The sequence below is a fragment of the Pteropus vampyrus genome, unplaced genomic scaffold (assembly GCF_000151845.1).
Source record: "Pteropus vampyrus isolate Shadow unplaced genomic scaffold, Pvam_2.0 Scaffold186, whole genome shotgun sequence".
NCBI classification, from domain to species: domain Eukaryota; kingdom Metazoa; phylum Chordata; class Mammalia; order Chiroptera; family Pteropodidae; genus Pteropus; species Pteropus vampyrus.
In genome coordinates, this window is record NW_011888967.1 from 3,049,416 (window position 1) to 3,076,010 (window position 26,595).

General features: G+C 41.4%; 1 protein-coding gene across 1 annotated transcript in view; it reads right to left on the reverse strand.

Moving 5' to 3' along the window:
* Positions 1-24,515, reverse strand: part of MAMDC2 (MAM domain containing 2) — a 134,889-nt gene extending 110,374 nt beyond the window's left edge. The window contains exons 1-2 of the mRNA XM_023537345.1: positions 23,896-24,515; positions 23,433-23,546 (exon numbers count right to left, since the gene is read on the reverse strand). Of these exons, the coding sequence (XP_023393113.1) occupies positions 23,433-23,546; positions 23,896-23,929 (148 nt within the window). The 5' untranslated portion in view covers positions 23,930-24,515. The remainder of the gene's footprint in view (positions 1-23,432; positions 23,547-23,895) is intronic.
* Positions 24,516-26,595: the final 2,080 nt, after the last annotated feature.

A 26,595-nucleotide genomic window follows, 5' to 3' on the forward strand; every position in this document is an offset into this window, starting at 1 on the left:
TCAACTTTTCCTTCATCTTACAGTTGGTCTCCTTTACAAGGAAGAATGGGTCAAAGTGTAAAATAGTAAAATAGTAAATACTAAAATATTAGTAAATAGTAAAACACACGCTATTAACCCAACATAACACAAGTTAATTCTATCAAAACCAGCGCCAGTACGGGCCTCCCACTCTAGGAGACCAGTGTTCTTCTGACCTTCTGAAAATTACTGTTTGTTGAGGGATTCCACTAGATCCTTTCTTTTTCCTGCAGTTTTATAGAATTCTACATTTGGGATATTTGACGTTAAGAAATTAATAGAAATGACCATTGATATGCAAATATTTAATTGGTCATAATGTTTTGAATGCCTTGCAAATAGCAGCACTATTTGTTGAAATATTTTTTATTGACATTATATATTAAATCTCAGAATATTTACCTTAAAAACAGGAGCAGGGGACAATTGAGTGTAGAAATGGCAGAGTACGTTCTGCTAAAATAGGAAAGCAAGAAATAAGACAGTGAGTATATTAGTAAAGAATCTATGGCAAGTGAATGCCTATAAAGAAGATCAAGAAATGGTCTAGACATTGAATATAGTTTACTCAAGTTCTGGGCCACAAGACCATGTTACTTATGAAATAAATATTGTTATAAGGTCTTCTTGTCTCTCTAACTAATGAAACATTTAGTCACTGAACACCTACTGTGTACTCAGCTCTGTACTTTCAGTGACTCAAGTCCTGGATATCGCTCAACGCTTACAGCTGTATATGCTGCACTAGCAATATATGGGTTTTCTTAACTGATGCTCAACCTCCCTACCTCTTACCTTACTTATTCCAAAGGATTAATTAAAATTAAGAAGAAGAAACCACTCTCCAGAAAAGAGGGCAGCTCCTCAAATTGATGATAATGACTGGTATAAATACATATATATATATTTAGCAGTGGAACTTTTTGAAAATCGTAAGTCCATACAGATTTAGTTTTTCTTCTCTTTCTTCCATATGCCTGTATTGGTAAAAGTCCAGGCCCACTCTTCCATAGGCTAGATTTTGCTTTCTCTCTTCCCAAGAAAAAGCTAGGCCCATGCCTGCTTTCCATGTGTATTTCTCAGGAATCGAGGGGCTACTGGACAAGGAAGGATTTGAGTATTGGTGCATCTCCCAAATATATGCCTGCTTCTAATAACATGCAATGCAAATATGACCCACCAGCAGCCTTCATTCACCTTCCACTATTCCCAAAGTTCAGCTCGTCCCTTTTGAAACCACCTCCCCCAGTGAGGGATATCACAGCAGCCTCAGACAGGGTTTCGAAAAAGCACATTAAGACTGTTATTCTTAGTTGAGGAAATGTTAAAATAAATAAATTCTTCTTCAGCCAAGATCATGCTGACATGAAAATGATGTCCTAGGAAACTAGGGGAGAGCAACCAAAAGAATAAATGTTTCTGGCTGAAATTCTCCAATTTTTCCTGTAACTCTGCAGGAACACGAAGTTCCAGAAAGCAAAACAGTTCCCTTCACGGTCCATAGTGTGGATCGGGGCTAATGCTGAATATTCACAATCATCTTCAAAAAGTCCCCTATCTCAGGAATTGGAGACTTTCACAGTTTCCTCCCTTGAAACAAAACTTTGGATTGACTTTTGCCTCTGCTAGCCAATAAGGAACAAGGTAGCTTTCAATTAAACTGGTCAGGTATCCTATCCTAAACAAACGATCAGAAGGCTCTGTAAATTCACAAATTGCTTCCGACCTCATTATCTATGAATTGTTGATAAAGACAAGACCTGGCTATTTGACCCACAAGAGTATTGAGGATCCTGAGGGAATGTTAGCATACATTAGCCAAGAAAGCAGGCTGGGATAGCTGCTGCACAAGAAAGTTGTGCTATAATTGGAAAATCACATTTAAAATGCCTGTGGGTACAACATAATAACTTTCAATAATTATATAGGTCTTTAACTTGACCAGTAAAATAATAACTGTAGTAACAAAAAAAACCCCACAGGAACAACAAGAATAAAGATTATTCTAGTGTGCATGGAAACGAAATGCCACAAATGAGTGGAACGTGTGTGAAAAAAAGAGAAGGCAATAGCCAGGAGACACATAACCAAAGGCTGAATCTAGGGATTACTTCAGCTTATTCCTCTTTCTCTCTCACACACACAACCCTTCCATCACACCCTGCCCACTCCAAGCAATCACCAAATCCTGTCCATTCTACAGATGTCTCTAGAAGGCACCCTCTGCAGCCTGATTCCACTAATCCCCTCCATACTTACTTCCTGAGCAGACAGGCTAGAGCCCCAGCACTGGTCCTAGGCCTCTTTGGCTCAGACCTATACTTCGCCCTCCACATTCCCCTACTCTGTGTTGCAGGGGGCTGCTTTTCCTAGGCGGGGTTCAGATAATGATTGGTGTTGGAGGAAAGAGTTTGGAGAGTTGGATGGAGGAAAAAGCTTGAATATTTCTCCATGTCGCTCTCGGCCATAAGTAATGGCACCTGCACGCCTCCAGCATGGCTCTATGGCTCAAGTAAAAGTCCTGCTTCAGTCAGTGGCCTTGGCGCCTGGGTTCCAACAGGACCTTCTCCTTTTGTGCCTCCATCCTAGGGTTGGAAGCAGCTTCCTGAGCTGCCTCAATCTACTCACTCCAGCTCCTCAGTTCTTCCATCATTGCATTTTCTCCACTAAATTCTCTTGCTGTAAAGACTCAAAGGGACTTCCGTTTTCTTGGTTGAACACTGACTAACACAGTCAACTAAAATAAGATTCTGCGTATCTCACTGCAGGACCCCTAATCCATCCTATTTGTTGAGACAGGATCAATTTTCCTAAAGAGTATATCTGAACATGCCTCTCTCATTTCTAGCAACTTTAATTGCTTCTCATTGCCCATTCAGTGCATTCACAAACTGTAGGCATTCAAGGGCTACTACTTTCACAGTTTTTGACAAATCTTTATATCAACTGTATCATTTACGTTTTAAAAAATTTATTTAATAAAGTTTTTCTTTAAATAGACACACTTTTAAATATATAGCAGCATTCTAAGTAAAAATTTCCACAATCAAGGTTTTGATAGGCTAAACATAGATTTTCCTACTACATATTAAAATAAATATATAACTTTTAAAAATTGGCAGTCATTGTATTATCTGAAACATCTACTGTCTCACTAGTAGCCCATGCTCCAATTTTGGTCTATGAAATTAAGATCACACTCGTGTCCACTCATTAACACCACCACGGAAGTGTAGCCCCGAAACAGATATTCAGCCTCACGTCAGCTCTTCACCCTCTTAGATCCTGGGAATGCCACATAGCACAGTGATTTAAAGTGTGGACTCTCAAATGACACTGCTTGAGTTCAACTCTTGTTTCATCAACTTACTAGGTGAGCGACCTTGGGAAATTTATTCAACCTGTCTGTGCCCCTACTTTGCTCATCCATATAATGGCATCAATAATATCTATTCCAAAGGGTTGCTGTGACAATTACCTGAAGAAATACCCTTAATGCCTTTAGGACAGTGCTTGATATGTAGTAATCAATAAGTATAAGCTATAATCATTTTCCCACTTTGACTTTTGCTCCAATCACATTGGACCACTCTTTTACTGGAATAAATTTTGCTACCCACCTTTATGCCTTTGCCTTGCATCTGGCTCGCTTTACCTAACTTTCAAAATCCTACCCATTGATCATGGCAAATTGTAAATTCTACCTCTTTAAGAAACCTCTTCCCCTGCTCTCTCTTCCCTAACAATTCTCCACTCTTTGGACCTCATGAGACCTCTGAATCTCTTGTGTTACACACATCACGTTCTGTTCTGGGATTAGGATGTTGTTCTACCATTCCTTATTGGCTTGTAATCTTTTGAGGGAAAGATAACTGTCTGCATTCTGGCTGAATCCTACTCAGCCCAAAGCTCCCTACCACCACAGAAGAAATGTGCCTTGGAATGTAGGCTGTGCTAGATGCAGGGTTGTTATCATGCCTTTTAAGAAGTAGCACGTGTGCCCTGAATATTCATAAAATAGCCCTTTGCCTATTTCACAAGTTAACTAAAATAAATATTTTCCTTACGTTTATAGTCTCTCATACTTTTAAGATGTGAAACCGTCAAGTTTAACTCAGCTCTGGATTCTCTTTGTAAGTCTTATAACGACTCATAATTTTACAGTGCTTTCCAGTTTATAAAGTGTATCACTCAATCAGTTCATGTGAGCTTCATAGCACTCTTTGTGGGAATTCTCATTTTACAGATGTTGAAAATAAGACTTAGGATAAATGCCTTGTATACGACCACATGGTTCAGCACATTCAGGCCCTGGATGGGGCCAAGCATGGTGACAGGTTGAGATCTGATCTTGGTAAGGAGATATTGCCATGGCGACACCACACTGGTGAGCCATACAGCCAGCCAGGTGTCTGAGAGGTGATTTCCTCATAAACAACATCATTTTCTTAAGTTATCCAAAAGAGCTGTATCTCCCACTTAACTTTTCATTTGTATCGCCAAACTGAAAAATCCTATCTTTAGATAATAAACTCATGTAAAGATCATACCAGCCAATGACTGGCCCTTAGGACCACCTGAGTGCCTTGTCAGATCAAAGCTGTCCAAATCTATGACTACTTTGTTCCATGTACAGTTTTTGCCCTATACACTCTAAGCTTGCTGAGGTTAGGGGCAGGGGCAACCTCTTTCTAAAATGCAAAAGGTGAATAAGTCTCATTGCACAGCCATAGGAAGTGATTGTTGGTAGCTGCCTGGAAATCTGTTGGAGTCTGTATCTGTGCAAGCAGGAAAGAGTACCATGATTGTATATGTGCCTTCAACAAAAGATACAGGGTAGTTTTCAGAACTTTATCAACAGTATCTTTTGTAATATCCTAAAAAATTACCTAATCGATAGAGCAAATTCCATGTTACAGGTATAGTCTCATATCAGGAGCAATCTAGGAGGTAGAACATCTTTACTTCAAGACATCCAGGACCATACTTCTAATCTTCTACAATGGCGTATATTTTCTGACAAGAGGAAGAATAATATGGATCATAAAGCCTAAATATGGTGCAGCTAAAAGATTCCTACATTCCAGCCTGCCTCTAAAATTCCACTTTTCCAGGCTTCCGTCTTCTCATCCACAAAATAAAGGGATTGTAGAGATGATCATCAACATCCCCCCATCTGGGCCATTCTATGATTTCGAATGTTTCAAAAGTAATAGACAAAAAAAAAAAGCAATAAGTGCAAGTGAAGAAAGTGGATTTTGGTTGTTTTTGAATAAAACACAGGATTCCAAAAGCTTTAGTTAATTCTATGCCAGAGAATGCAACCATTTTCCGTCTGTTCAACAGTGGAAGGACATTGGTAAATTTCTCTGCGCTCCAAGAGATAAACATTCACAAATGACTTCATGGAGAGGTCATGATACTTGGCTCCCCCAGCCAAAGGGAAACTGCTCAAAACTGCTCTTCTCTTGCCAAGATCACCAAAAACCTTCATGATGTTAATTCCACTGGTTTCTCTATCTTCATCTTATTTCTCAGCTGCACTCAGCAGAGTTGAACACTTTCACCTGAAAACACTCGTTCTTTTGGCTTCTAAGGCATTAGAAGCCAAAAGAACGAGTCTTAACTTGCCTTCTACCTATCTGGCCACCTCTCCTCAGTCCTCTTGGTTGGCACCTTCTCTTCGTCTCTACTCTAACTCTCGAAATACCCTCAGGGCTTAGTCTTCTAATCTCTTTCTCCTCTTTATACTATCTCCCTAGTTAATCATCCAGTCCTGGGCATTAAATACTAGTTGCATGCTGATAATCCCCAAATTTATGTCTCACCCCTAGATCTCTACTCTGAACTCCAGATACCCATATCAAATTGTCTACTGAACATGCATTTAAAGCTCTATCAAGGGCCTCAAATATAACATGTCAAATCAGAACTCTTGACTTCCCCTGCCCCCATTATAGCTCTCCTTCATGTTCCCCTTCCATTCTTCTCTACCTCTCTAAATGGCACATTTAGAGAGGTAGAGAAGAATGGAAGGGGAACCAGTTGCTCAAGCTAATTACCTAGAAATTATTCTCGATTCTCCTTACTTCCCACATCTATTGCATTAATTAATCCTTTGGCATACGTCCAAAATATATCTCAAATCCATTCTTCAACTCCACAACCTCTCCTAGAATCAAAATCATAATTATCTTTTGTCTACATTACTGCAAAGGCTCATTTCCTAACTTCTATTCCCACTCACTCTTCTATTCTCATTTTTTTAAATAAAGTATTTATTAGTATGTCTTTTTGGAATGGATTTTCATACCCCAGGCCTGAAAAAAATTTTCACATAGAAATCATTCTCAAATTTATTCTCCACAAAGCAGCAGGATGATCCTTTTGAAATAGAATTCATAGTTAAATCTCTTCAATGGCTTTCCATATCGACTAGATTAAAATCCAAATTCCTCACCACGGCCTGAACAGCTCCCCAAGATTTGGTCCTGCTTACCTCTCAACCTCTCTCCTTAGCCCACTGTGCTCTGGGCACACTGGCCTTCTTGTGGTTCTTCCATCACACAGAGTTCACCCCTACCCCAGGGCCTTTGCACTGCTGACCATCCACCTGGTATACTTCCCACCCTCCCTCACCAATGTGAATGGCTGCTCTTCCTTCTCACTGTATTCTCAGTTCAATGTCACCTCCCCAGAGAAGCTCTCCTAACCATTAACTGCAGCAGGCAGACCCACCCCTCCTCCCTTCCCATCATCTTCTTTCATTTTATTCATAAGGCACCTGAATTGGCTTTATTTGTTTATGTGCCCATTGTCCAAATTCCCCACCAACTGTAAGCTCCAAAAGGGTAGCACTATGCCTGCCTTCTGGGTTCTCGAGGCTAAAGCACTAGCCCTTCTCTACTCGGAAGTCAGAATGACCTTTAAAAACCAAAAGTCGTATCAGGTCATTATTTGCTCAAAACTTCCAGAGGTTGCCTATCTTTCTTGGAAAAAAGTCCTAAGTCTTTCCCGTGGCCTGTACTAGGCTGACCCGATATGGTCTCCAGACTCCTATGTGACCTCATTTCCTCTCTCTAGCCCCATCTCACTCAGCCGCAGCCACATTCCCCAAAAACATCATGTGCTACACTCATTCCCTCTCCCATTCCAGCCTCTGATCAAACATTTCTTCTGCAGTGTTCTTTTCCTGCCCACCTAAGCCAAAACAGCTCCCCTTACCCTGTCTTATTTCTCTCCATAAAACTTCTACCACCTGTCACATCATAGTGTTTGGTGTTTGTTGCATCATTTATATTAAGCTCTCTCTACCAGGACACATGCTCCATATGAGATGAACTATTATTTTGTTCACTGTTAAATGCCCAGCACCTGGCATATGAATGAATGAATGAATAATCTGGTCTTGCTAAATACTGCTAAATCTTTCTAGACTGTGCCTGTCTAGGTAGATTATAGGTAAACAGAAGATAGATTTATTCTGATGGAAATGGTTCCTTCTTTCCAACACTCTAGGCCCACAGCAACAACACCTGTGCTCCGATGAAGACAGCCACACCTGCATGAAAGAAGACTCCTCTGCTCAATCCCTTGTTGCTACAGCACTGAGGGTGTCTCTTTTCCCTTAAAGTTCAATTTTCAGTCTGATCACTTGTAGACTTGATGCTTGCTTCCACCATTCTAATTCTATTGACTCGGGGAGGCACGTCTTTGGAGAGAGACTGAAATTGCCCTGAAAGTGGTGGTTTGCTCTGTAACTGGGCGTGTCTGCGGCAAGCAGGAACTGCCCAAGGTACACTCAGACCCCAGACTTAGTGTTTTTATGAACAACAGCACAATAGCGTTCCACTTATAGATTCCTCATTTGGCAATGTCTTCAATATTCCCAGTATGAACAATGAAAACAGCATGGAAAAAGTGAGCTTAATTTACATGAAGGAAATTAGACCTGCTGACCTATTCGTTTGGTATAAAGCTGTTTACTGGCTGTAAAACAAAATAGTAACTTCGGATATAAATTTAATATGCTCAAAATTAAACTATTCTTTTTCCTATAGCCCCTCCCCTACAATCCAATTAATACATTCGCAAATATTTACTGAGCTTCTTATTATCTACCTATCCCTGGTGGAAGGGTGGGAACAGTGGGGTGGATATTGATGTATATAAATATATATGTACATATTTAATATCTCACAGTCCTGTCCTTCCAAAACAACTATTCTGATTTCTTAAAACATCAAAAATAAAGACAGGGGGAAAAACAACAAAATGAAAGAGCAGTTGCAGGAACTTCAGAATCTTAGACAACCAAAGGGCAGTTTTTAATTTAGAGTTGAACTTCTGCTAAGAAAACTCCCCCTGTTGAGTAGACTGCTGCTAAGACTGGTAGGGAAGCTGGACTGTGGTGGGTCTTCCAGCTTGGGTGGGTGTGACCAGTGCAGCTGAATCAACAGCTTCATGGACAGACTGACAGCAAGAAAGGACAAGAGCTCTAGTTTGTCTGAGTCATCAGTAAGTTCTGAATGGTAACACTTCACTGGATCATTAACAGCACATTTAGCTCACATGAGCCACACACCAATTCTACAGCCATTCATTCAGCATGTTTTAAGTGCACTTATAGGGCCAGGAATAAGCCAAGGAGGCCAAGTGCAGGGTCAAAGCCTGTCTTTACTTAAAATTCTGATATTTTGTTCATCATGGAATTTTTGTACTAGTTTGACATTTTTGACTAGTGTACTAAAATATTATGTATCTTGATTTCTGAGGGTTTTTTTTTTTTTTTTTTTGGTGTCCCTAAATTTCCCACCCAATGTGAGTGCTTCACTTGCCTCACCCTAGTTCTGGCCCTGGTCTATTGTGTGTTCGGCATTTCACAAAGGCATAGAAGGGATTAAAAGAAGGAAAAGATGTGGATGTTAACTGCTAGAATCACAGCATAATAGGAGTGAAGATAAATGTTCTTAAATAAGGCCAATAAAATGAAAGAGTGGTGTTTTAAGAGAGGTTCAAAAATAACGACAGTGCTTTGGGAGCAATGAGGCAGAGTAGATACCATGACAAGCCTTCATGCCCCAGCTCAGCCACTTCCAGCTGTGTGGCATCAGGCAGACCACTTAACCACTAGGGACCAGTGGTTTCCTTATGAGGGAATGTCAACCACTTCAGAGGGTAGTTGTGAGATAAAACAAGACAAAGTGTCTAAAGCATACAGGGTCCCATGATCAGTGGAGGCAATTAGTCGTTGTGCTTCTATCTAAGTGGGCCTGGGAAACTTATATCTAAAATCTCAGTTATGATACTGGTTATCACGTACCTCCATAAAGAGAAAGGCATAGAAATGCAACACACTGTTATTAACCTTTGACATCTGTTATATGGCAATTTCTTTTCAACCTGCTTCAAGGACTCCACACTGAGTTCTGTGTCATTGAGATCTTAAAAATACGTGATAATAAGGGAGAATGTTTTCCACATGACTTGGAGTTTTGATTACTATGATAGATTTCAGGAAATTGGCTTAGTTTATCTTGGGTGAAGAGAAAAAAATTAGGACAATTGTATGACTAAGTCACACACCACGGGGACTGCGAGGAACTAGCTAGTTTTCTAAAAAATCACTCAGACCACAGACTTATCCTTCTCTCTCTCTCTCTCTCTGTTATTCATGTTTGGGCAGTGTCTTTGAATTTAGTTTCTAAATGTTATATATCTTCTATTTGTTGCAGGAATTGCTTTCTACATTTGTCGAAAGAAGGAAATACTATCCTACTTCTGGGTAATATATCTCCGTTCCCCCCATGGAACTCTCACTCATCAGCAGGCAAAAGGAGAGTTGGCCTCACCATAACAGCAAGACCAAAGCATAACTAAACAATTTACCTTCTGTATTCGATGCTTCTGCCTAGATACATCCTTGGGAGAAAACACATCATTTACACGGATCATCTCTATGATGCTCAGGTTCATCTGGTATTTCTTTTTATTTTACAAATCCTGACAATGTGTTGACCTTCATACATTTTGAAGACTGCATCACCACACACAGTGCCCAAGATTTATTCATCTATTCTCCAAATATTTACTGAGTGTCTTTCAGGTGGCAGACGCTGTGCTAGAATCCCTGGCCTCAAGGCAGTTTGGGAGATGTTCATGATAAATGATGGCAAAGGTGAACAGCTCCTGGCAAAGTCCAAAAAGTAGAGGCTGGTTTGGGAGAAAAGGTCATCAAAATAGTCAACAGATGAGAGGTTGAAATCCTACTCACTCCTAGAGGAAACCCAATGGCAAGACAGTGCCTTTGGACAGGCACTGGCTTTGGAGCAGATAGGCCTGGATCCAATCCCTGCTTTGGCAGTGTGACCTGAAGCAGGCTGAATCACCTCGTTGGGTCTCAGTTACTGCATCTTTAAAAATGGAGATAGCCACACAGCTCATAAGAGGTTATAATGAAGTTTAAAGATAATATATCTGCAACGCAGTAACTAATGGCCATTATTATGATATCATGACTGAGAACCTGATTGATAAGTAATTTTCCATACTATGTTATTATAGATCCAAAGAAGTCACTGGTCATTTAAGAGTTGAATATTGATCCTCCCAGCATAGTGTCTGTCAGGCCCCTGCATTTTAGTAGACAGATACAAAATCACTGATCAAGTTTCTAAGGCTATGCTTTCACTGCTAACTACTTGCGATTTTATTTTTATTTAGTCAAAACTCAAGACTGAGAAGCATGCCTTTCTTTAGCTAAGCTAGAAAGTAAATTTTATCCATGGGTCAGTTATTACTCAAAATAACAGACTGTGGAGCCCAGAGACTGGTGACAGTGACTGACCACTGCTCTCTCCAACCCACAAGAAACTAGTTATAACCTTTGCAGCCTCTCTAAGCCTGGGAAATAGCAGTTTTGCTGCATAGATGACTATGTAATGTAGAGTTCCCAGGCTACAACTATGATTATTGTTAGTGACTAAAGCTCCAAATTCAAATGAGACAGACCTTTCTGGTTATCATGTACATGCGAGTGGCCTGAGGTGAAGTGACAAATACCAGGTTTATTTATGCATTTTGCGTTTGTGCGTCTAACACACCTGTCAAAAAAGACATTATGCTTCTTCCTGATCAGACTCCTTGTTTTCCCACCTCTGGCCTTGGTTCCTGCTGCTCCTGACATTTGACATAACCTAAGAGCCACATCCTCTTGGTCACATCCCAACCCATATTTCAAAGACCACCAAGAGGCCTCCTCTTACTCATTCAGCCCCATCATTGCCAGCTGTCATTAACCTCTGAACTTCTAAGGCCTTTTACATTTTCCTTGCCACAGTACTGGTCTCACTGATAGTTGAAATAGTTACTGTTGACATATCTCCTTTCTTCTACTAGAAGCTCCTTGAAGACAAATACCTTTATTTATCACTTCTATGACCTTCCTTTCCTAGCACAGGTAGAAACTGTTAAATGGATAAAATTAAACTAAAGGTATTCACTCTGAATAATAAGCTACAGATCGTTTTCATTCCACGGTGTCTTAAAATACATGTTTACACATCATGGAATAGACTTTGGAAAAGTTAAGACAAACTCTCTAAACCGCATTGTCTTTGCTCATAAAGAGTACCTTCCTCAGTGGGTCACTGGAAGAATTAAATGAGAGATCATGTTCATATCCCATGAGTAAAAAGACATCACTCACTTTGGAATGAAAGGACAGAGAAAGACTGAGCTCACCAACTGCCTTTATTCCAAGGGTGAAGGACTTTCTTTGTCCTCCAGCATGTATAGTGTCTCCTGCTTATATCCTTACTAATTTGAGTCCCTGATGTCTTTTTGAATAACCTAAGCGGGCGAATATCACTTTTTTTTTTCTTTTTGCATGAGGATACTTGACTCATTTTCAAAACAAGACCATCAAGATTATTAAGGAACTGGAATTTGTCCAGAGACTACACGGTAGCCATGGGGATGCTTTGAATATGAGATTTTCATAGAATTTCCCAAAGTAATCTCATTTAGAACTTGGAACCAGGCAAGAATTCTGTTGTTCCAGGGCCCTGTGCCATTTCTAAAGGAAAATACTGATTTAAAATTTCCTCAAATTAGAATTTATTTGGTGGTAGGGCTTCCATGCATGGAAGAATCTAGAAAAAAAAATAATGTCCTTACATGATTCTCTTAGACATTTACTTCAGAACTTAAGTAGGAAAATTTTTCACCTCAAAGTGGAGTGAAAAAATGAGTATTACAATTGCTACCTCCTTCACAGAACAGAGACTGGAGCCAGAAAACGTGTTACAAAACACAGCCCTGCCACCTAAGATCCCTGTGACCTGCAAGTCACACTTTGCACTACCTCTGCTTGCCTCACTCTCTTTAACCCCAAAATAAGGATGAAAAGAGGACTCAACTCATTAAGCTGTTGTGAGGATTGAATGAGTCAATAACGTCAAACACACAGAAGAATATATAAATAAAAGAAATCACTCCATAAGAGTTAGCTATTATTATAATTACTATGATTATTTCTATCACAAAGATCTTTTAAGATCCCATGTTAAGGTAGAATAGAAAAAGAAAGGAAAAATAGCAGAGCGGTTATTTTCTTAGTCTTTGGAGACAAACATAGGTTAAAATCCAGGCTCCATCAAGTACTTGCTCCATGACTTTGGGAATGTTAAAAAATCTCTAAACCCCCGTTTCTTCATCTGTAATGAGTATCTTCTTTACTGGGTCATTGTAAGAATTAAATGAAATTATACATGCAAGGCATCTAGCACAGTGTTTGGCATATAATAATTGTTCAACAAATTTTACATAAAATAATTATTATCCTTTTTTCTACTAGGTCTTCTGGCCCAGTGCCAACATTATCACCCAGTACTCAGTAAATGCTTGCAAATGCCACTTTGACCTTGGAGTTCCTTTTAGTAACTCTGAAATGAGATCTAAGGATAAACATTAAAAATGTTCATTGATATGTCCATTCTAGTAATATAATAAAATACGCCAGGCATCATCCTCGGCTCCCAGCTGAGGGACCTTGGTGGCATGTCATTCTGTAATGCACCTGATGGCTGGTGATGGAAACTAAAGGTAATTGAAACTCTGAAACCCCAGTTCACTATTAAGCCTTTTTCCTTTGTCAACTATTTCCAAGGAAAAGTTCTTAAATTATTTGAGTCTCAAATGCGGTGTCTTTTGTGCATGACCACAATTCACTGCACATTTGGATAGAATGATGGTGAATGTTATCTATTTTTCCAAGGCCCATTAAATTTTCTAAGAATTCTTAGACTGCTAGGCTAATATTATGCTCAGCAGGAGATCATTCATAAATGTCTCCAAACTTATTTTATGACAGGAATATAGTCATAAAATTATGAATGACTTCCTGATAACTAAAATGAGAAGTGAATGGAGTTAATTAGAAATATAAACCATTTTGCACCCTTTTCATCTTTCAGCAATTTTTGTTGTGATTAGCTGAGTCGTGGAGAGGCAAGAGGCTTGAGAGATATTTTGAGGGACACAGCAACTTTCTCAGCGACTGAGCTGTCCATTTTCAGCTGTTACAGAAATAGGCTGCCCTCGTCTTCTCTTGAAAGTTGCTAAATAGCATACATGATAGACTAGAGGGGCTTTTGGATCAAACTTGAATATGACATTATTGATAATTATTGATATGTTCTTTAATTGGGGGGGTGGTCTAAATACATGGAATTTATGCTCTACAGTTAACAGAATTTCTCTTTAAAGCATATGTGTATGGAAAGCAAATAAGTCTTAGTTCACAAGACCAAGATTAAAAATGTATCATGCCTCATGCCAACACTCGGCATCTTTAGATGTATTATCTCTGACATCACTTTTCTTTTATTATACAATATTTAGTATAGAATCATGTGTAGGTAGTTTGTTGAGTATTTATGTTGACAGCAAAGATGAAAATCTCCAGGGCGAATATAAACCTAGGATATATATTAATTTTTTTGGTTATTCCTAAGTATCAAATATGAGTTCAAAAGGGTCTGCTCTTCAGTGTTGATTCTTTTAAAAACAACAAAAAGAAACCAATGTTCAAATTACATTTTCCTCATCAGAATTTGTGAAAAAGGGAAAAGGTTTTCAGAAACAATGATGTGATATCAGAGGCTTATTCTGGATCTTCAAAATTTGTAATGGAAAACCAAAGGGTTTCCATAAAGCTTATATTTTTAAATTGGCTAATGCAGGGTCAAACAGACTTTAAAAAGAAAATTCTCCAATAGTCTGTTAAGCATTTTTAATAAAGTCAAAAAACAGAAGAAATCTGTAGAAGCTTAAAAAATAAAACATCTTAAGTTACAGTTTCAGACTAGATGGTCTTAGTCATAAAATATTGGTAAGCAAAGAAGGCAGCTTCTGAGTGAAGTTAAAACATATTAAAGTCATCTGAATTATAAGCAAAGGCCCCCAAAAAAACTTCAGCTCTCCTTGGCAGTGAAGCAAAAGTTTTTCAAATAAGGAATGGAAATTTCTCTTAGTATCAAGCTAAGTTATATATCTCTTTGCTGTATAGCAACACTGCCATTCTGTTAGGAGTAATAGAATGAATAAGTACCAAAATGTTGGTCTAGCAAGGCAACCAGCTTGCAAAAACACATTTGTCTGTGTACTCTTTTCATTCTTTCACAGTAGGAATGGATGAATTTAAAGTTTAGGAGTATTCCTTAAGACTGCCCAAGCATTTTAGGTCAAGCTATAAATTCTCCCTGAAGTTCTCTGCCAAAATTATGCCGAAGACTGAGAAGAGAATCCTTCAAATTGTTCCAGGAGTAAACTTTCAACTTTATGGAAAAAAAGAAAGTAAAAATACATTCCCCTATCTCTGCTTGAGGCCTGTTTGATTCCAAAGGCTCAGCACCTCATGGTAAGCACACTAATTATGGCTGAGGCCTAGAACTCACGGAAGGAGTTGGAATGTTGGGACATCAGATATTTTGCAGAGCTTTCTCACCAACTCTAGAGGAGCATAAATTTTGCAGGTCTGTCTTCCTTGGTGTTGACCTCTGGAAATACAAAGGCATAATAACACTCAGTCACGGGTGGGAGTCTAGCGCTAAGTGAAGCTCAAGTCTTTGGAGCTTAAGTCCATATCATGACTCTCTATGTTGCCTTGGGCATGTTATCTTCATCTCTTAGTGTCTCATCTGTAAAATGCTGAGAATAACCACTCCTAAAATTATTGCAAAGGTTAGAGTTAATGACAATAAATGTACTTCACAGGTACCACAAATTGCCACCTATGGATCACAGACCCTGGCTGCCGCCAAGGGCGTGGACCACGACCATATATGTTCTCTATGTACTCCAACTGCTAATATAGTACCTGATGGATAGTAAGTACTCAAATGGCTGTTGATAGAATGAATATTCTTAGAAGTATTTTCTGTAAAATATATGATTCATTCAGGATGCTATGAAGTGATGGCATAGTACCACTTGTTTTATCATTTGTTCTTAGCCTCAGAATGCCCGAAAACATAAATAACTTTCTCACAAAATATAAAAAGCAAGTATTCTGGCAGATCTCCCTGAATCACAGACCTAATTCTTTGATTTTTTTCCATTTGTCACATCAGTGTTCAAGAGATTCTACTAGGAGCAGACAAATATCTCCACCTGCTTTTACCCATCAAGGTGAGTACTACTGATGTCTCACACTTTAGTTCTTTAGAAACAACAGCTCTCAAAAACTAATTCAAAGTCTGATAAGCTTTTGCCAAAAAACCTTTTCATACCAAGCAGTGTCACTGTCGAGATTGTACTGTGATTATTTGTGATGGCAGAGGATCAAGGGACTTAAGCAGCCCTGATGGCTAAATAATCTAAGGGCTATTTGTCCACTGGTATGTCAGGGATGAAAAGGACCACATATTGGTGAGGCAAGTTGAAATACTACTTCATCATTATATTTGGAAATTACAACATAATCTTTGAAGTCCTATGGTAGAATGGATTATTAAACACAACCTTTTTCACTGCAGGAAAAATGCCAAAGCTTTCTTTTTTATTTTTTGGTCTATCTATCACCACATATGTTTTAGAGATTGATTAAATTCAGAGTGTTTATTGATACCACATACTGTTTGTCAGTTGTGGGGAGGTTGTGATTCCTGTTTTCAAAGGTGCAACAACACTCTAGTGAGGTGAAGGAGTGAGGACTCCAAAAAAGAGATGCTAATTAGAGTCACAAGGTGGAATATGACAAAAAGATTTACAAGGTGGAAAGTGACAAGAAGATTTACAGGATGGAAAGTGAAGAGAGATACAAGAAGAGAAATAAGTAAGAGAAGAAAATGGAGAGGAGGAAGAGGTTCCTTTACCTGGGAAACTCAGGGAATGTTTCAAGAAAGAGCTGGACCTTAAAGCATGGATAGTACTTAAATAGGCCAAGATGGGGAAAGGGAATAAAAAATCGGAATAATACAGGGGTTGAGAACAGTGCAACTTGAGCAAGAAAGCAAGAAAGTAAAGGGCATGTTGAGTGAACCACACATTAGGAATTAATGGGAGGGCAGAGGAGAAATATAATTTGGGGCAAATCATGAAGGGTCTTCAGTGTCAAGGTAGGCAGTTTGCACTTCATCTGGTGGGCAACTGATAATTATCAAGAGATTCTTCACAAGGGAGAATTTCTTCTTTCTTACCTCAGGGGGTAGGGGAGTGGGGGAGTTGGCCATCATTCAAAGGCACTGTCCTCAACTCTGACCACATATTGGAAAAACCTAGGGAGTCTGTTCTTTGTACTATTTGTTTTTTTGTGAATAATGCCAAGTCTAGCCCCACTTCTGACCAAATAAACCAGAATCTCTTGGGGTAGGGCCTGGAGATGGCTATTTTTAAAGAAAAATTTTTGGTGTTTTTAACATCTACTCAGGGTGAAGAAGCCCTGGCCTAATGCATAGGTGTAAAAATTCATAAATTCTTAGTTTTTCATCAGGAATGCTTTGCTGACATTAGGTGTGACATTATGCTTTGCTTAATTAGGTATGGCCTAATGCATATGACAGAAATTTCTGATATACCGTGAAAATTTCTTGCACTTAAATAACTTTCTCATTTATCACTAGTAATACGTTTTTCTGCGTTAAGCACTACCCTCTTCCTGAAGGTATTTCATATATATACATATAAAATTAAATACTCCAAGAACCTAGAATCTGAATGCACGAATACGTGTATATGACTGAGTTGATTAAGACCAGCATAAGAAAAACTGAAAGAGAGTGGTGGAATAATTGGCAGAGAAGAAAATCATGGTTGACCAGCCAAGATGCCCAAGACATGTTAAACTACCCGCTGACTCTATTTATTGAGATATCCATCACCTCTATTAACATAAATGGGTTTCACTCAAATTCTTAAAAACCAAATACTGTTTAGTAAGTGAGCTAGGATGACTGCTGAAGTGACCTACCAAAGAGGTGCTGCTGTTTTAAGAACCAGGATTTTTTTTATGAGTACTATACCCCAAGATGCAAGTAACAAAACATGGTAACTACAGGCTAAGAGATTGAAGATGGCAATGAAGGCAGAAAGTCCTATGACAAGAAATTACTTTCTCCTTCTGACGCATTGTGATCATGGGTGACTTCTGCAAATATGAGAAGGGAAACATCCTAAAAATCCCCAGGCACCTTGTTGAAGATCATACCAGGAGCTAGGAGGCAGCTTATCATTGAGCAACTCGAATTGAGTAGAAAGAAACCCAGATTGGGTGTTGGCCTTGACAAGAAAAAGTGTGGCCAGGCAGAGCCTATGTCCAGAGAAGTCAGTCAAGGTTAGAGGGGCAGGCAGATATTATCAGTCCAGGTGGGTTAAATTCCAAGTGGAGGGGTCAGTCCCTAGACTAAGCGACAGGGAGGTCAAGGGTGAGGGATGTGCCCAAGAGCTTAGTAGATGAGAGATGAGTTTGGTGTCTCATAGAAGGCACCAGCACCATCAATCATGGAGCCTGATTGATGCTGAGGCACCAGCTACTTGGGACGGATACATCAGGAAGAGCAGGCTAGGGTGGGAGAGTGATGGGATAGGACGCAAAGCATTCCTAACCTGAACCAAGAATTTATAGAGAAAAAGTCTAAGTCACTGGGAGAGGCTATAAGCCAAATGTAAACTTGGTCTTATTACTTTACCTCTTTACCTCATTCGGCCATACAAAAGTTAGATGGCTCAAGGGGCAAATGATAAGACAAAAGAAGTTCTTCCTCTGGTTGGAATGAGGAAGAGCAAATGACAAAACTATAATCAAAAGAAAATTAGACTTGCCTTAGCTCCCCAGAAGCTGTGTTGGAAAATTGTTTGAATTAAAAGAAATAATGACTGATAAAATACAAATCTAGTAATAGCAAGAGTAAAAATAACAGGTTACATGTAGAAAGTGCTCACTGCATTACACGTATTAATGTATTCAATTTTCACAACGATCTTCTAAGATAGGTACTTTTATTATCTCCATTTTATGGCTAAGGAAAATGAAATAGAGAGGATAAATAACTTGCCCAAAGCCATACAGGCAGCACCTGAATTCTAATCCAACCCGTCCAGCTCTAGTGTTTGTATTAACCACTAGGCTTGTTTCTCATGATAATGAATTACCTTTGAAGGTACAGAATGAACCAGGAGCACAAATGAAAAGGCATAAGGACTTTTTAATCATCCGATACTTCATTTATCCATTCAGCAAATTCATTCATTCAACAAATCTTTATTGAGCATCAATTATGTGCTAGGCCCTTTTCTATACACTGAAGATTACAGGCAGGTGGGATCCCTACACATCTGAAAGAATAAATAAATGTATTGTATGGCCTAAAGCCACACAGTATGGGTTTGGTAGGCCCAAAGCACTGTACCTTTGGAGCCCATGTACTTCCACATGTATGACTATAATTATATCTCTGATGAAGAGTTTCCAAAACATTATCATTAACACACCAAAGCTCCAGGATCCAGTGGAGACTGGGATGAGGCAGCAATGCTGGAGGGAAGAACTAGTGAAAGACAAGCAAACGAGAGGTTGCTACTGCCTGGGTTCGTGACAGTGACATAGACTGTCTGGGCCCAGTGTGCACCTCAGGAAAATGAGGACATTGCACTGACTACCTCTAAGGCTCAGCTTTAGGATCTAGGATCCCAGGCAGAACCAATGCCACGCTCAGGAACAGTACATGACAGCCATGCTCAGCCTGATAGCAGCAGTAGCCAGGGCGGCCCAGGGAATGCCACGCGATACTGCAGAATAATTTATCAGTTCTTGGCATCGACCATCTTCCTGAGAGACATCCAGGAAACACCCAGACTCATGCTGCTCTCCAGCCTCTACAAAATGTGTGTGTATGTGTGTGTGTGGGGGGGGAGCGGGGGGTTTCTGCTTGGAGGGCACCAGGAGACCAACAAGCAGAGGCAATGCAGGTTTAGGCAGGCCCAGAGGGCGAGAATTGCCTTATGAACTCCTGATGTTAGGGTAGGATGCTGAGTCAGCAAACCCAGGGTCAGAAAAAGAGCTGTATTCCGTAGGAAGGGAGGACTGCTCCTCTTCTCCCAGGAAGGCCCCTGGGATCCTTGCCAGACTTTTGGTTCTAGCTGGGCCTCATGAAATATCAGGCAGGATTTATCACTATTTATAAAAACTGGCACATGACTGAGTACAGAACTGAAACTCAGATGCCAAGTGACCGGAAGTGTTCTTAAGAGAGAAAGGAGGGATTTGGGTGAAGAAAGGGATGCACACATGTACTTAGAACGTGATTTCAGCACACTCTACCGTAGCCCCACCCCTACTCGTTCGTTATGCCAAACCTCTAGCCAGGTCCTGCCCCAGATACCAGCACTTGCTGTCAGGTACAAACACCATCTGAGCTCTTCCTGCATTAGGCAATATCTCAAACCCTGACTCCCACTGTTGTAGAAAAAAAGGCCTTCCTTACAAAAAGTGCTTTGAATTTCCTTTACTACCTCCCCTTAACCTGACACATTTCAGTATCTACCTTCCCCTCCTGTGTGGCTTAGCGTTTCAAACTTCCTATTAAGGAGCGGTACCTGGATTTGAATTTTATCCCCTCTCTTCCTCAGATATTCCGATAGAGTTAGGTTAAAGATGTTAAGCCAAACTGTCCAAAAATTAGAGTGAAGCCAAAATCCACCTAATGACTAATTTGAACTGTGACTGTTCGTACACAAGGCCAACTTTCTGATCTGCAAGAATCCTCAGCCGAAAGGCTTCGGCCCCCATAGTTGGCACTGGGGAAATGGAACCGACAGTAGCAATTTCAAAGCATTGTTCAAAGGGGTTCCAGTATGCTCTGAACTGTGAATAAAGAGATGTTTATAGGATAAAATAGATCTCTTCTTTCCTGGATTTAATTCAAAACTAAAATGTAGAAGTTAGTTCAAATTTGAGTGACATAATCTCACTCGCCTTGACAAGTTAAGAAAAACTTTTAAATTCTACAAAAATGACAGAGAAAAATAAAACAAACAAAAAGGGCAACCATTGGCAATACTAGGAAGCGGAGGAAGCTGGACTGCAAGGCCTGATTACCTGCACTGGTGTCATGCCCTGCCCCAGGGGTGCCCCGCACTGTGGTAGAAAACCTAAGCCAACACACTGTCCTGTCCAAATTCACCATTCTGTGCCCAGTGGAGATCAAGTATATTATAAAATGAACATGAACTAGAGATATTGGAATCGTAATCAGAGATGCTTAGAGACCTAATACTTGAAATAAACCAAAGGGGTGGACCTCAAATACAATTCAGACAGCTGGAGAGATATTTTAAGAACATTACCCCCAGATTTGAATCTCCTGTTATGAAATTCTAATTGGCAGATTCGTTTCCCTACTTAACAGGGCTTTTGCATAGTCCTCTCTGCCGTAAATTAACCTACTGACTGAGGACATATAGAAAGTGCCAGTTGTGTGTGTTTCAAATACTGTGGACAAAAGTCTCTGAAACCTACAAATTTCTGTGGTAGATACAATGCACTAGTTTCAAAGGGGTTTTGTAGCAAGATGAAGGAAATTTGCAGAGAAGCTTGCAAATAGCTTGCCAAATTTCAGCTTGGGACAATTTTATTAGTTTTAATTTACCAACCTAGAAATGGGTTTATAACAGAAATTCTTAGTGATAGCTTCTCTGCAGGGAACCACAGCAGCTGGCACACAACTAACTCACTGTCCCTCTGGAGTGGACTGTTATGTCCAAGTTCTGGTCTTTGAAAAACTTGATTTGTAACGACTGAAGCCTAACCTGCCTGGAGTGCTCAGACGAGAATAAATTAACTTCGCCTGGCCAAACCAGCAGTCCCAGTACTGAGCCAGAAAGTAGTGGCTGTCAGAAGTTAGAAAGAAAGCAAAAAGGAAAGCAACAGTGCCTTCATTATACTATTAAACCATAATCACCTTTTCCTATAAGCATCTTCCTGTTTTCCCTAAAGGGGCACTGTTTAACTGCCACTGGTACAGAGGTGCCAACTCAGCAGAGAGCACTTCCTGTGGGTCTGGGAGGCGGTTGAGTTCAGCAGGCTGTGACAGGCCCACTGACCTAGGCAACGGCAGGCTGTGAGGGAGCCACCGTCCTGACAGAGGGCTGGGACTGAGGCTCCTGGATAAGGAGCGATGTTGATTTCCTTTTCTCGGGGCCAGGACTAGGCTGAGACAAGAGAGGTGTCTAGGACACAAGATTTAAGATTTTCACTCTGAGGGTCATGCAAGTGGCTCTTTTACCCTAGTGCCAGGCGTGCTCAGGGTCACCAGCAGAGGTGTGTGCATGTGTGTACACACATTATAAAGGTCAGCAGTTCTCGAAGTGTGGTCCCCAGACCAGGAGTAGCAGCAGTACCTAGGAATTTCTTAGAATTGCAAATTCTCAGGTCCCGCCCAGGCCCACTGAATCAGAAACTCAAAGGGAAGGGCCCAGCAATCTGTGTCTTAACACATCGATGGGGTAATTCTGATGTAGCTAAAGTCTGCAAAGCACTGTGCTAGAGAATAATGCTTTCCAAAGTCACATGGCCTGTGTCAGGCCACCTCTCAAAATGCTTCACATACAACAAGAACAGGGAAAGTGGTAGGGTGGTGAGATGAAAGAAATTTTCTAAGGCCATTAGCCAGGTAGGAATCCCTCAGCTAATAAAGCAGAAATTGCTTTTTCCCAACTAAGCCTAAGTAAACTGTAGTAGACAAGACTTGGCAATTGTTGGCAATAAATGAATATTACGACTGAGCTAGTTCCCTCCTGTTTCTTCCTCTAACTAGACAGCTCAGAGCTGGCTATTTAAAGATATCATGTAATGTGGGCCGGCCATTTGAATATTCTAAGATTGAGATTCCCTCATGTGAAAAATGGGGTTAACATCACCTACCTGTGAAGGGCTGAAAAGCTAATGTATGCAAAGCCCCAAACAGAAGCCTGGGGCAGAGTAAACTGTCATGACTGTTTCTACATCCTAACCAAAGGTACTGGCCTCCACTCTTCTCCAGGGATGATTGAAGGCCTTAAGACAACTGACAGAGGAAGGAGGTTAGCTAGTCTCTTTAATGCTGCAGCGTTTTTTAAACGAGGCTCTTTCCCAATCCAAATGACATCAGTCTGCTAAAGCGGATGACACAAGTGAGGGAGAAAGGAAAGGAGAAGGGACACCCAGTGCCTGCTGTTGGGCACTAAAGAACCACTTATTTTTACTAAATAAGTGAAGCGTAAGAAGATATATCTGAAGACCCCACATTTAACTTTGTCACTAGACCCCAAATGATACGTAGTGGTGAGGCCACAACCAACACCAGTCAGCTGAGTGACCTCAGACACAAGGTAACGGACTTGGTTTCCTCTTTTGCCAAGTGCCAGATTATAAATACAACATGAGGATGAGGATGAGATCATGCAAAAAATACTGTCAGGCACAACATAAATGTGAGGTCTTAGCATTGAGGTCCCATCACAGAATTACGGAACCATTCGCGCAGGGTGGGAGGAGAACTAGCCCCATCCAACTTTCCCAGCTCACAAAGGTGTCCATTGAGAACCAGAGAGGATAATGACCTACTAAGGGCACACAGATGGTGGGTAACAATCATGAGCTGTGCCTCCTTTCTCCCTTCCATTAGAGAGTCTTGGGGGGAGGGGCAAAACCTCGGAGCTTCAATTCACAAGCCAGGTAAACAAAGGATGCCCACGCCCACCCTCATCTCTTCCTTGCGCCGTCCATGCAACACAGTTGAGGTTTGGAAGGAGGATCCATGACGCACACTTTCCCTCCCGAGGGATTTTAACTCCAAGATAACGTTACCCCTGTGAAAGAACCAACCAGCAGGACGAAAGTTCACCTCAGGCCCCAGTGTACTGAGGCCCCTTACCTTCCTCATTTAAAATCCACGGCAGGAACGCAAACACCGAGTCAAAGCCACAGGTGTTCTCTTCAAAGGCACAGGACCCAGCGGGCTGGTCCAGGGCACCGGCAAGCTGCAGGGCTGCGGGCACAAAGTGAGTTTCAGTTCCGGCTCAGGCCCGGGAGCGTCTGCACCAACACGGGGCGCCCCTAGGAAACTACCTGGTGAAAGTGGGGAGAAGGAGTGCAGAAGGGGTAGGAGCGGGATGCACTACCGTCCCCTCCTCTCTTCTCCCTACTCGCATCCATTGCACGAACTGGCGCGCACCCCCCTCGCCACCCCAGACTTGGCTTGGGGTGCGAGATTAGCGGCTGCGAAGAAGGATTCGGAGGCACCCTCGGATGGCCCAGCCCAGGACGGCGAGCCCGGCCACTGGGGCTGCAGGAGAGGGAGAGGGTCATGAGAGCGTCCCCCGGAGGTTCCCCCTTACCTTGCACTGCCAGGAGGACGCCCCTTAACAGCATGGTGGCGCTTCAGGGCGGAGGACCAGAAAAAGGTGCAAGCCGCCAGACCGCTGGGACTAGCAGCTCCCAGTGGAAGGGAGCGTGGGAGGAGGGGGCGCCGGGGACCCAGGGAGGGAGAAGTCGAGAGGCAAAGCGTGCACTCGGAGCTGCCCAACTTTGCAAAGCTCCTGGAGTTTAGAGGAAACCTCAAGCTTCAGAATGGAGAGAGCGGCTCGCTCTGCTGCAGCCACGGATCTGACCGCGTCTCCTACTGAGGCCGGCCCGCGCCGCACAGCTGGTCCTGGGAGAGGATGGGGCTGGGCGGGGAGGAGACAACTGCACACTTTTGAAAAGCCAGCCAGGACTGTCTGGGAGAGGAGAGGTCGGGATGCAGTGCCTCGGCTCAGGGTTTTAAAGCTTGGGACCAGACCCCTTGCAGACACTTGGTGGGGGCAGGCCTTTCAGGAGCCACTCCGCGGGGTTGGGACAGAAGGCCTCCGCCCCGCCCATCTGTGGTGGGAACCAGCTTATTTCTGGGGACAGCCTCCCCGCATCTGGCATGCCGGTCCTGCAGGACTGGCCCTAATTTTAACTTCTCCCCAGAATGGAAGAGAGTGGAATTCTCCTAGGAAAACCTACAGGAAATTTTGGAAACTGGCGGGGGTTTCAGCATTTATGGCCCAGTTATGCTAACCTTGGAATACCACCCCCTCCCCTTTTTTAGCAGTGGAATGTCTGGCATGCCTGGTGCTCAGCATTCCCTCGGTCCCGGTAAAACGGGGGCATTCCTCTCCAGAGAGCCATGATAAATTAACGGAAGGTTTCTAAATTGGGATGTGGGGCAAGGGGGATGATGATACGGGGGAGGTACCCACGTGCTACAGATCTGCTTGAGCACTAAGTAGGTCTTTGAAAATGTTCTCTTCGGTAATGAAAGTTGTAGGTTGTCGTTTTGTGTTTTTTTTTTTTTTCCTCAATCTTCATTACAATTTTGTGCAGGCAATTTTATGCCTAGGATTGTGGTTCTCGAACTTGAGGGTGCATCAGAACCCCCTGGAGGACCCCACCATCAGAGTTTCTAATCCAGTAGATCTGGGGTGGGGCCTGAGAATCTGCACATTCCTAACAGGTTTCCAGAGGCTGATACTGACGCTGCTAGTCTGCAACCACACTTTGAGGACCACTGGCCTAACCGATGCCAGTCAACCATCAAAGCCCTCACCTCACATGCCATCACCTGGTTTACAGATTCTTACTTAACGGGTCCCAACATGAACACCTCGTATTCCTTCTCAAACCTGCCTCTCCTCTACATCTTCCTCTTCTCAGTTCAAAGAACCTTTCTCCTCCAGTTGTTCAGGACAAAAAACTTAGAGTTATCCTTGACTATTCCCTTCCTCTCACGACATGACCAAATTCTGTCAGTTCAGGATTCAGAATACAGCAGGTGCTGCCCATGCTCCGTGCCCACCGTGACTGCTCTGATCTAAACAGCCATTGTTGTCAGCTGGGAGATAACAGCAGACTCCTAATGACGGTCTCCCCACTTCTGCCTTGCCCACCTCCAGTCCATCCCTAACACAGTGGTCAGGGGATCCTTTTAATGCCGAAACTGGGCCATGTCACTTCTTGACTCAAGACTGCTAACAACTTCCAAATCATTTAGCAAACTCCAAACTCTTCACAATGACCTACTAGGTCCTACAAGACCTGTCCCCACGCCCCTATATCTCTGACCTCATCCATTCTGTTTACTCCGCTCCACCACATGGACCTCTTAGCTGGTCCTCAAACAGTCCAGCTGTGATCTCTGAACTTTGCACTGCCTGTTCCCTCTGCTTAAAATGCTTTTCCCAGAAGAGCCATATGACTCACACCCGCACTACCATCAGGTCTTTACTCAGCTGTCACCTTCAGTATTAGAAAAGAGCCTTTTCTCTAATAAGAAAAAAGCCCCTGGGGTCCTTTTAAAATAAATTTGGACTCATTTTCCTGAGTTTTCTGTAAGCAATGACTCAAATGATCTACAATTTGTTTAATGTGCATGCATTTATTTGCTTTGCCTCAGGTATTAGCTAATAATAATAAATAACATTTGTTGTGTTTATTATTATAAATTGTTTATAGAGAGAATCTCCTAACTTTCACAAGGGCTCTATGGGGCAGATATCATAATTACTTTCCTTTAATAGATGGGGAAACTGAGGTGCAGAGTTCAGTGATAACAAGTAATAAGAGATAAGACTCAAACCCAGATCTGCTTTTCTCAACCAGTATAGTAGCCTCTCTCCCTTGTCTTATATTTTGATTTCTTGCTCACAGATAGTTCTGAATATCTGATGAATTTCATCAGATTTCCTTAATTAAAAATATTTAGACATATGAATCCAGTTGAAACCTCAAAACATTATTTTCAATGAAACGAGCTTTCAGCAACTGTCAAACTGGTGCTCCTTTTTTTCCAGGTGCCTACAGAGTATTTCAAAGTTTTAGGAATTCCTTAGATTCATTTGCATGTCCCAAATCTTAGGAAAATGAAGAACTTCAAAGCCGTAAAGAAATCTCCAAAATATTTTAAATATTATTTAAAACTTCAAGGCAACATCATTTATTGCCACCTGTGATAAATAGAATCGTCACACATAAATACAAACTTAGCCAGAGTAAAATTTCTATTTCACGTATAA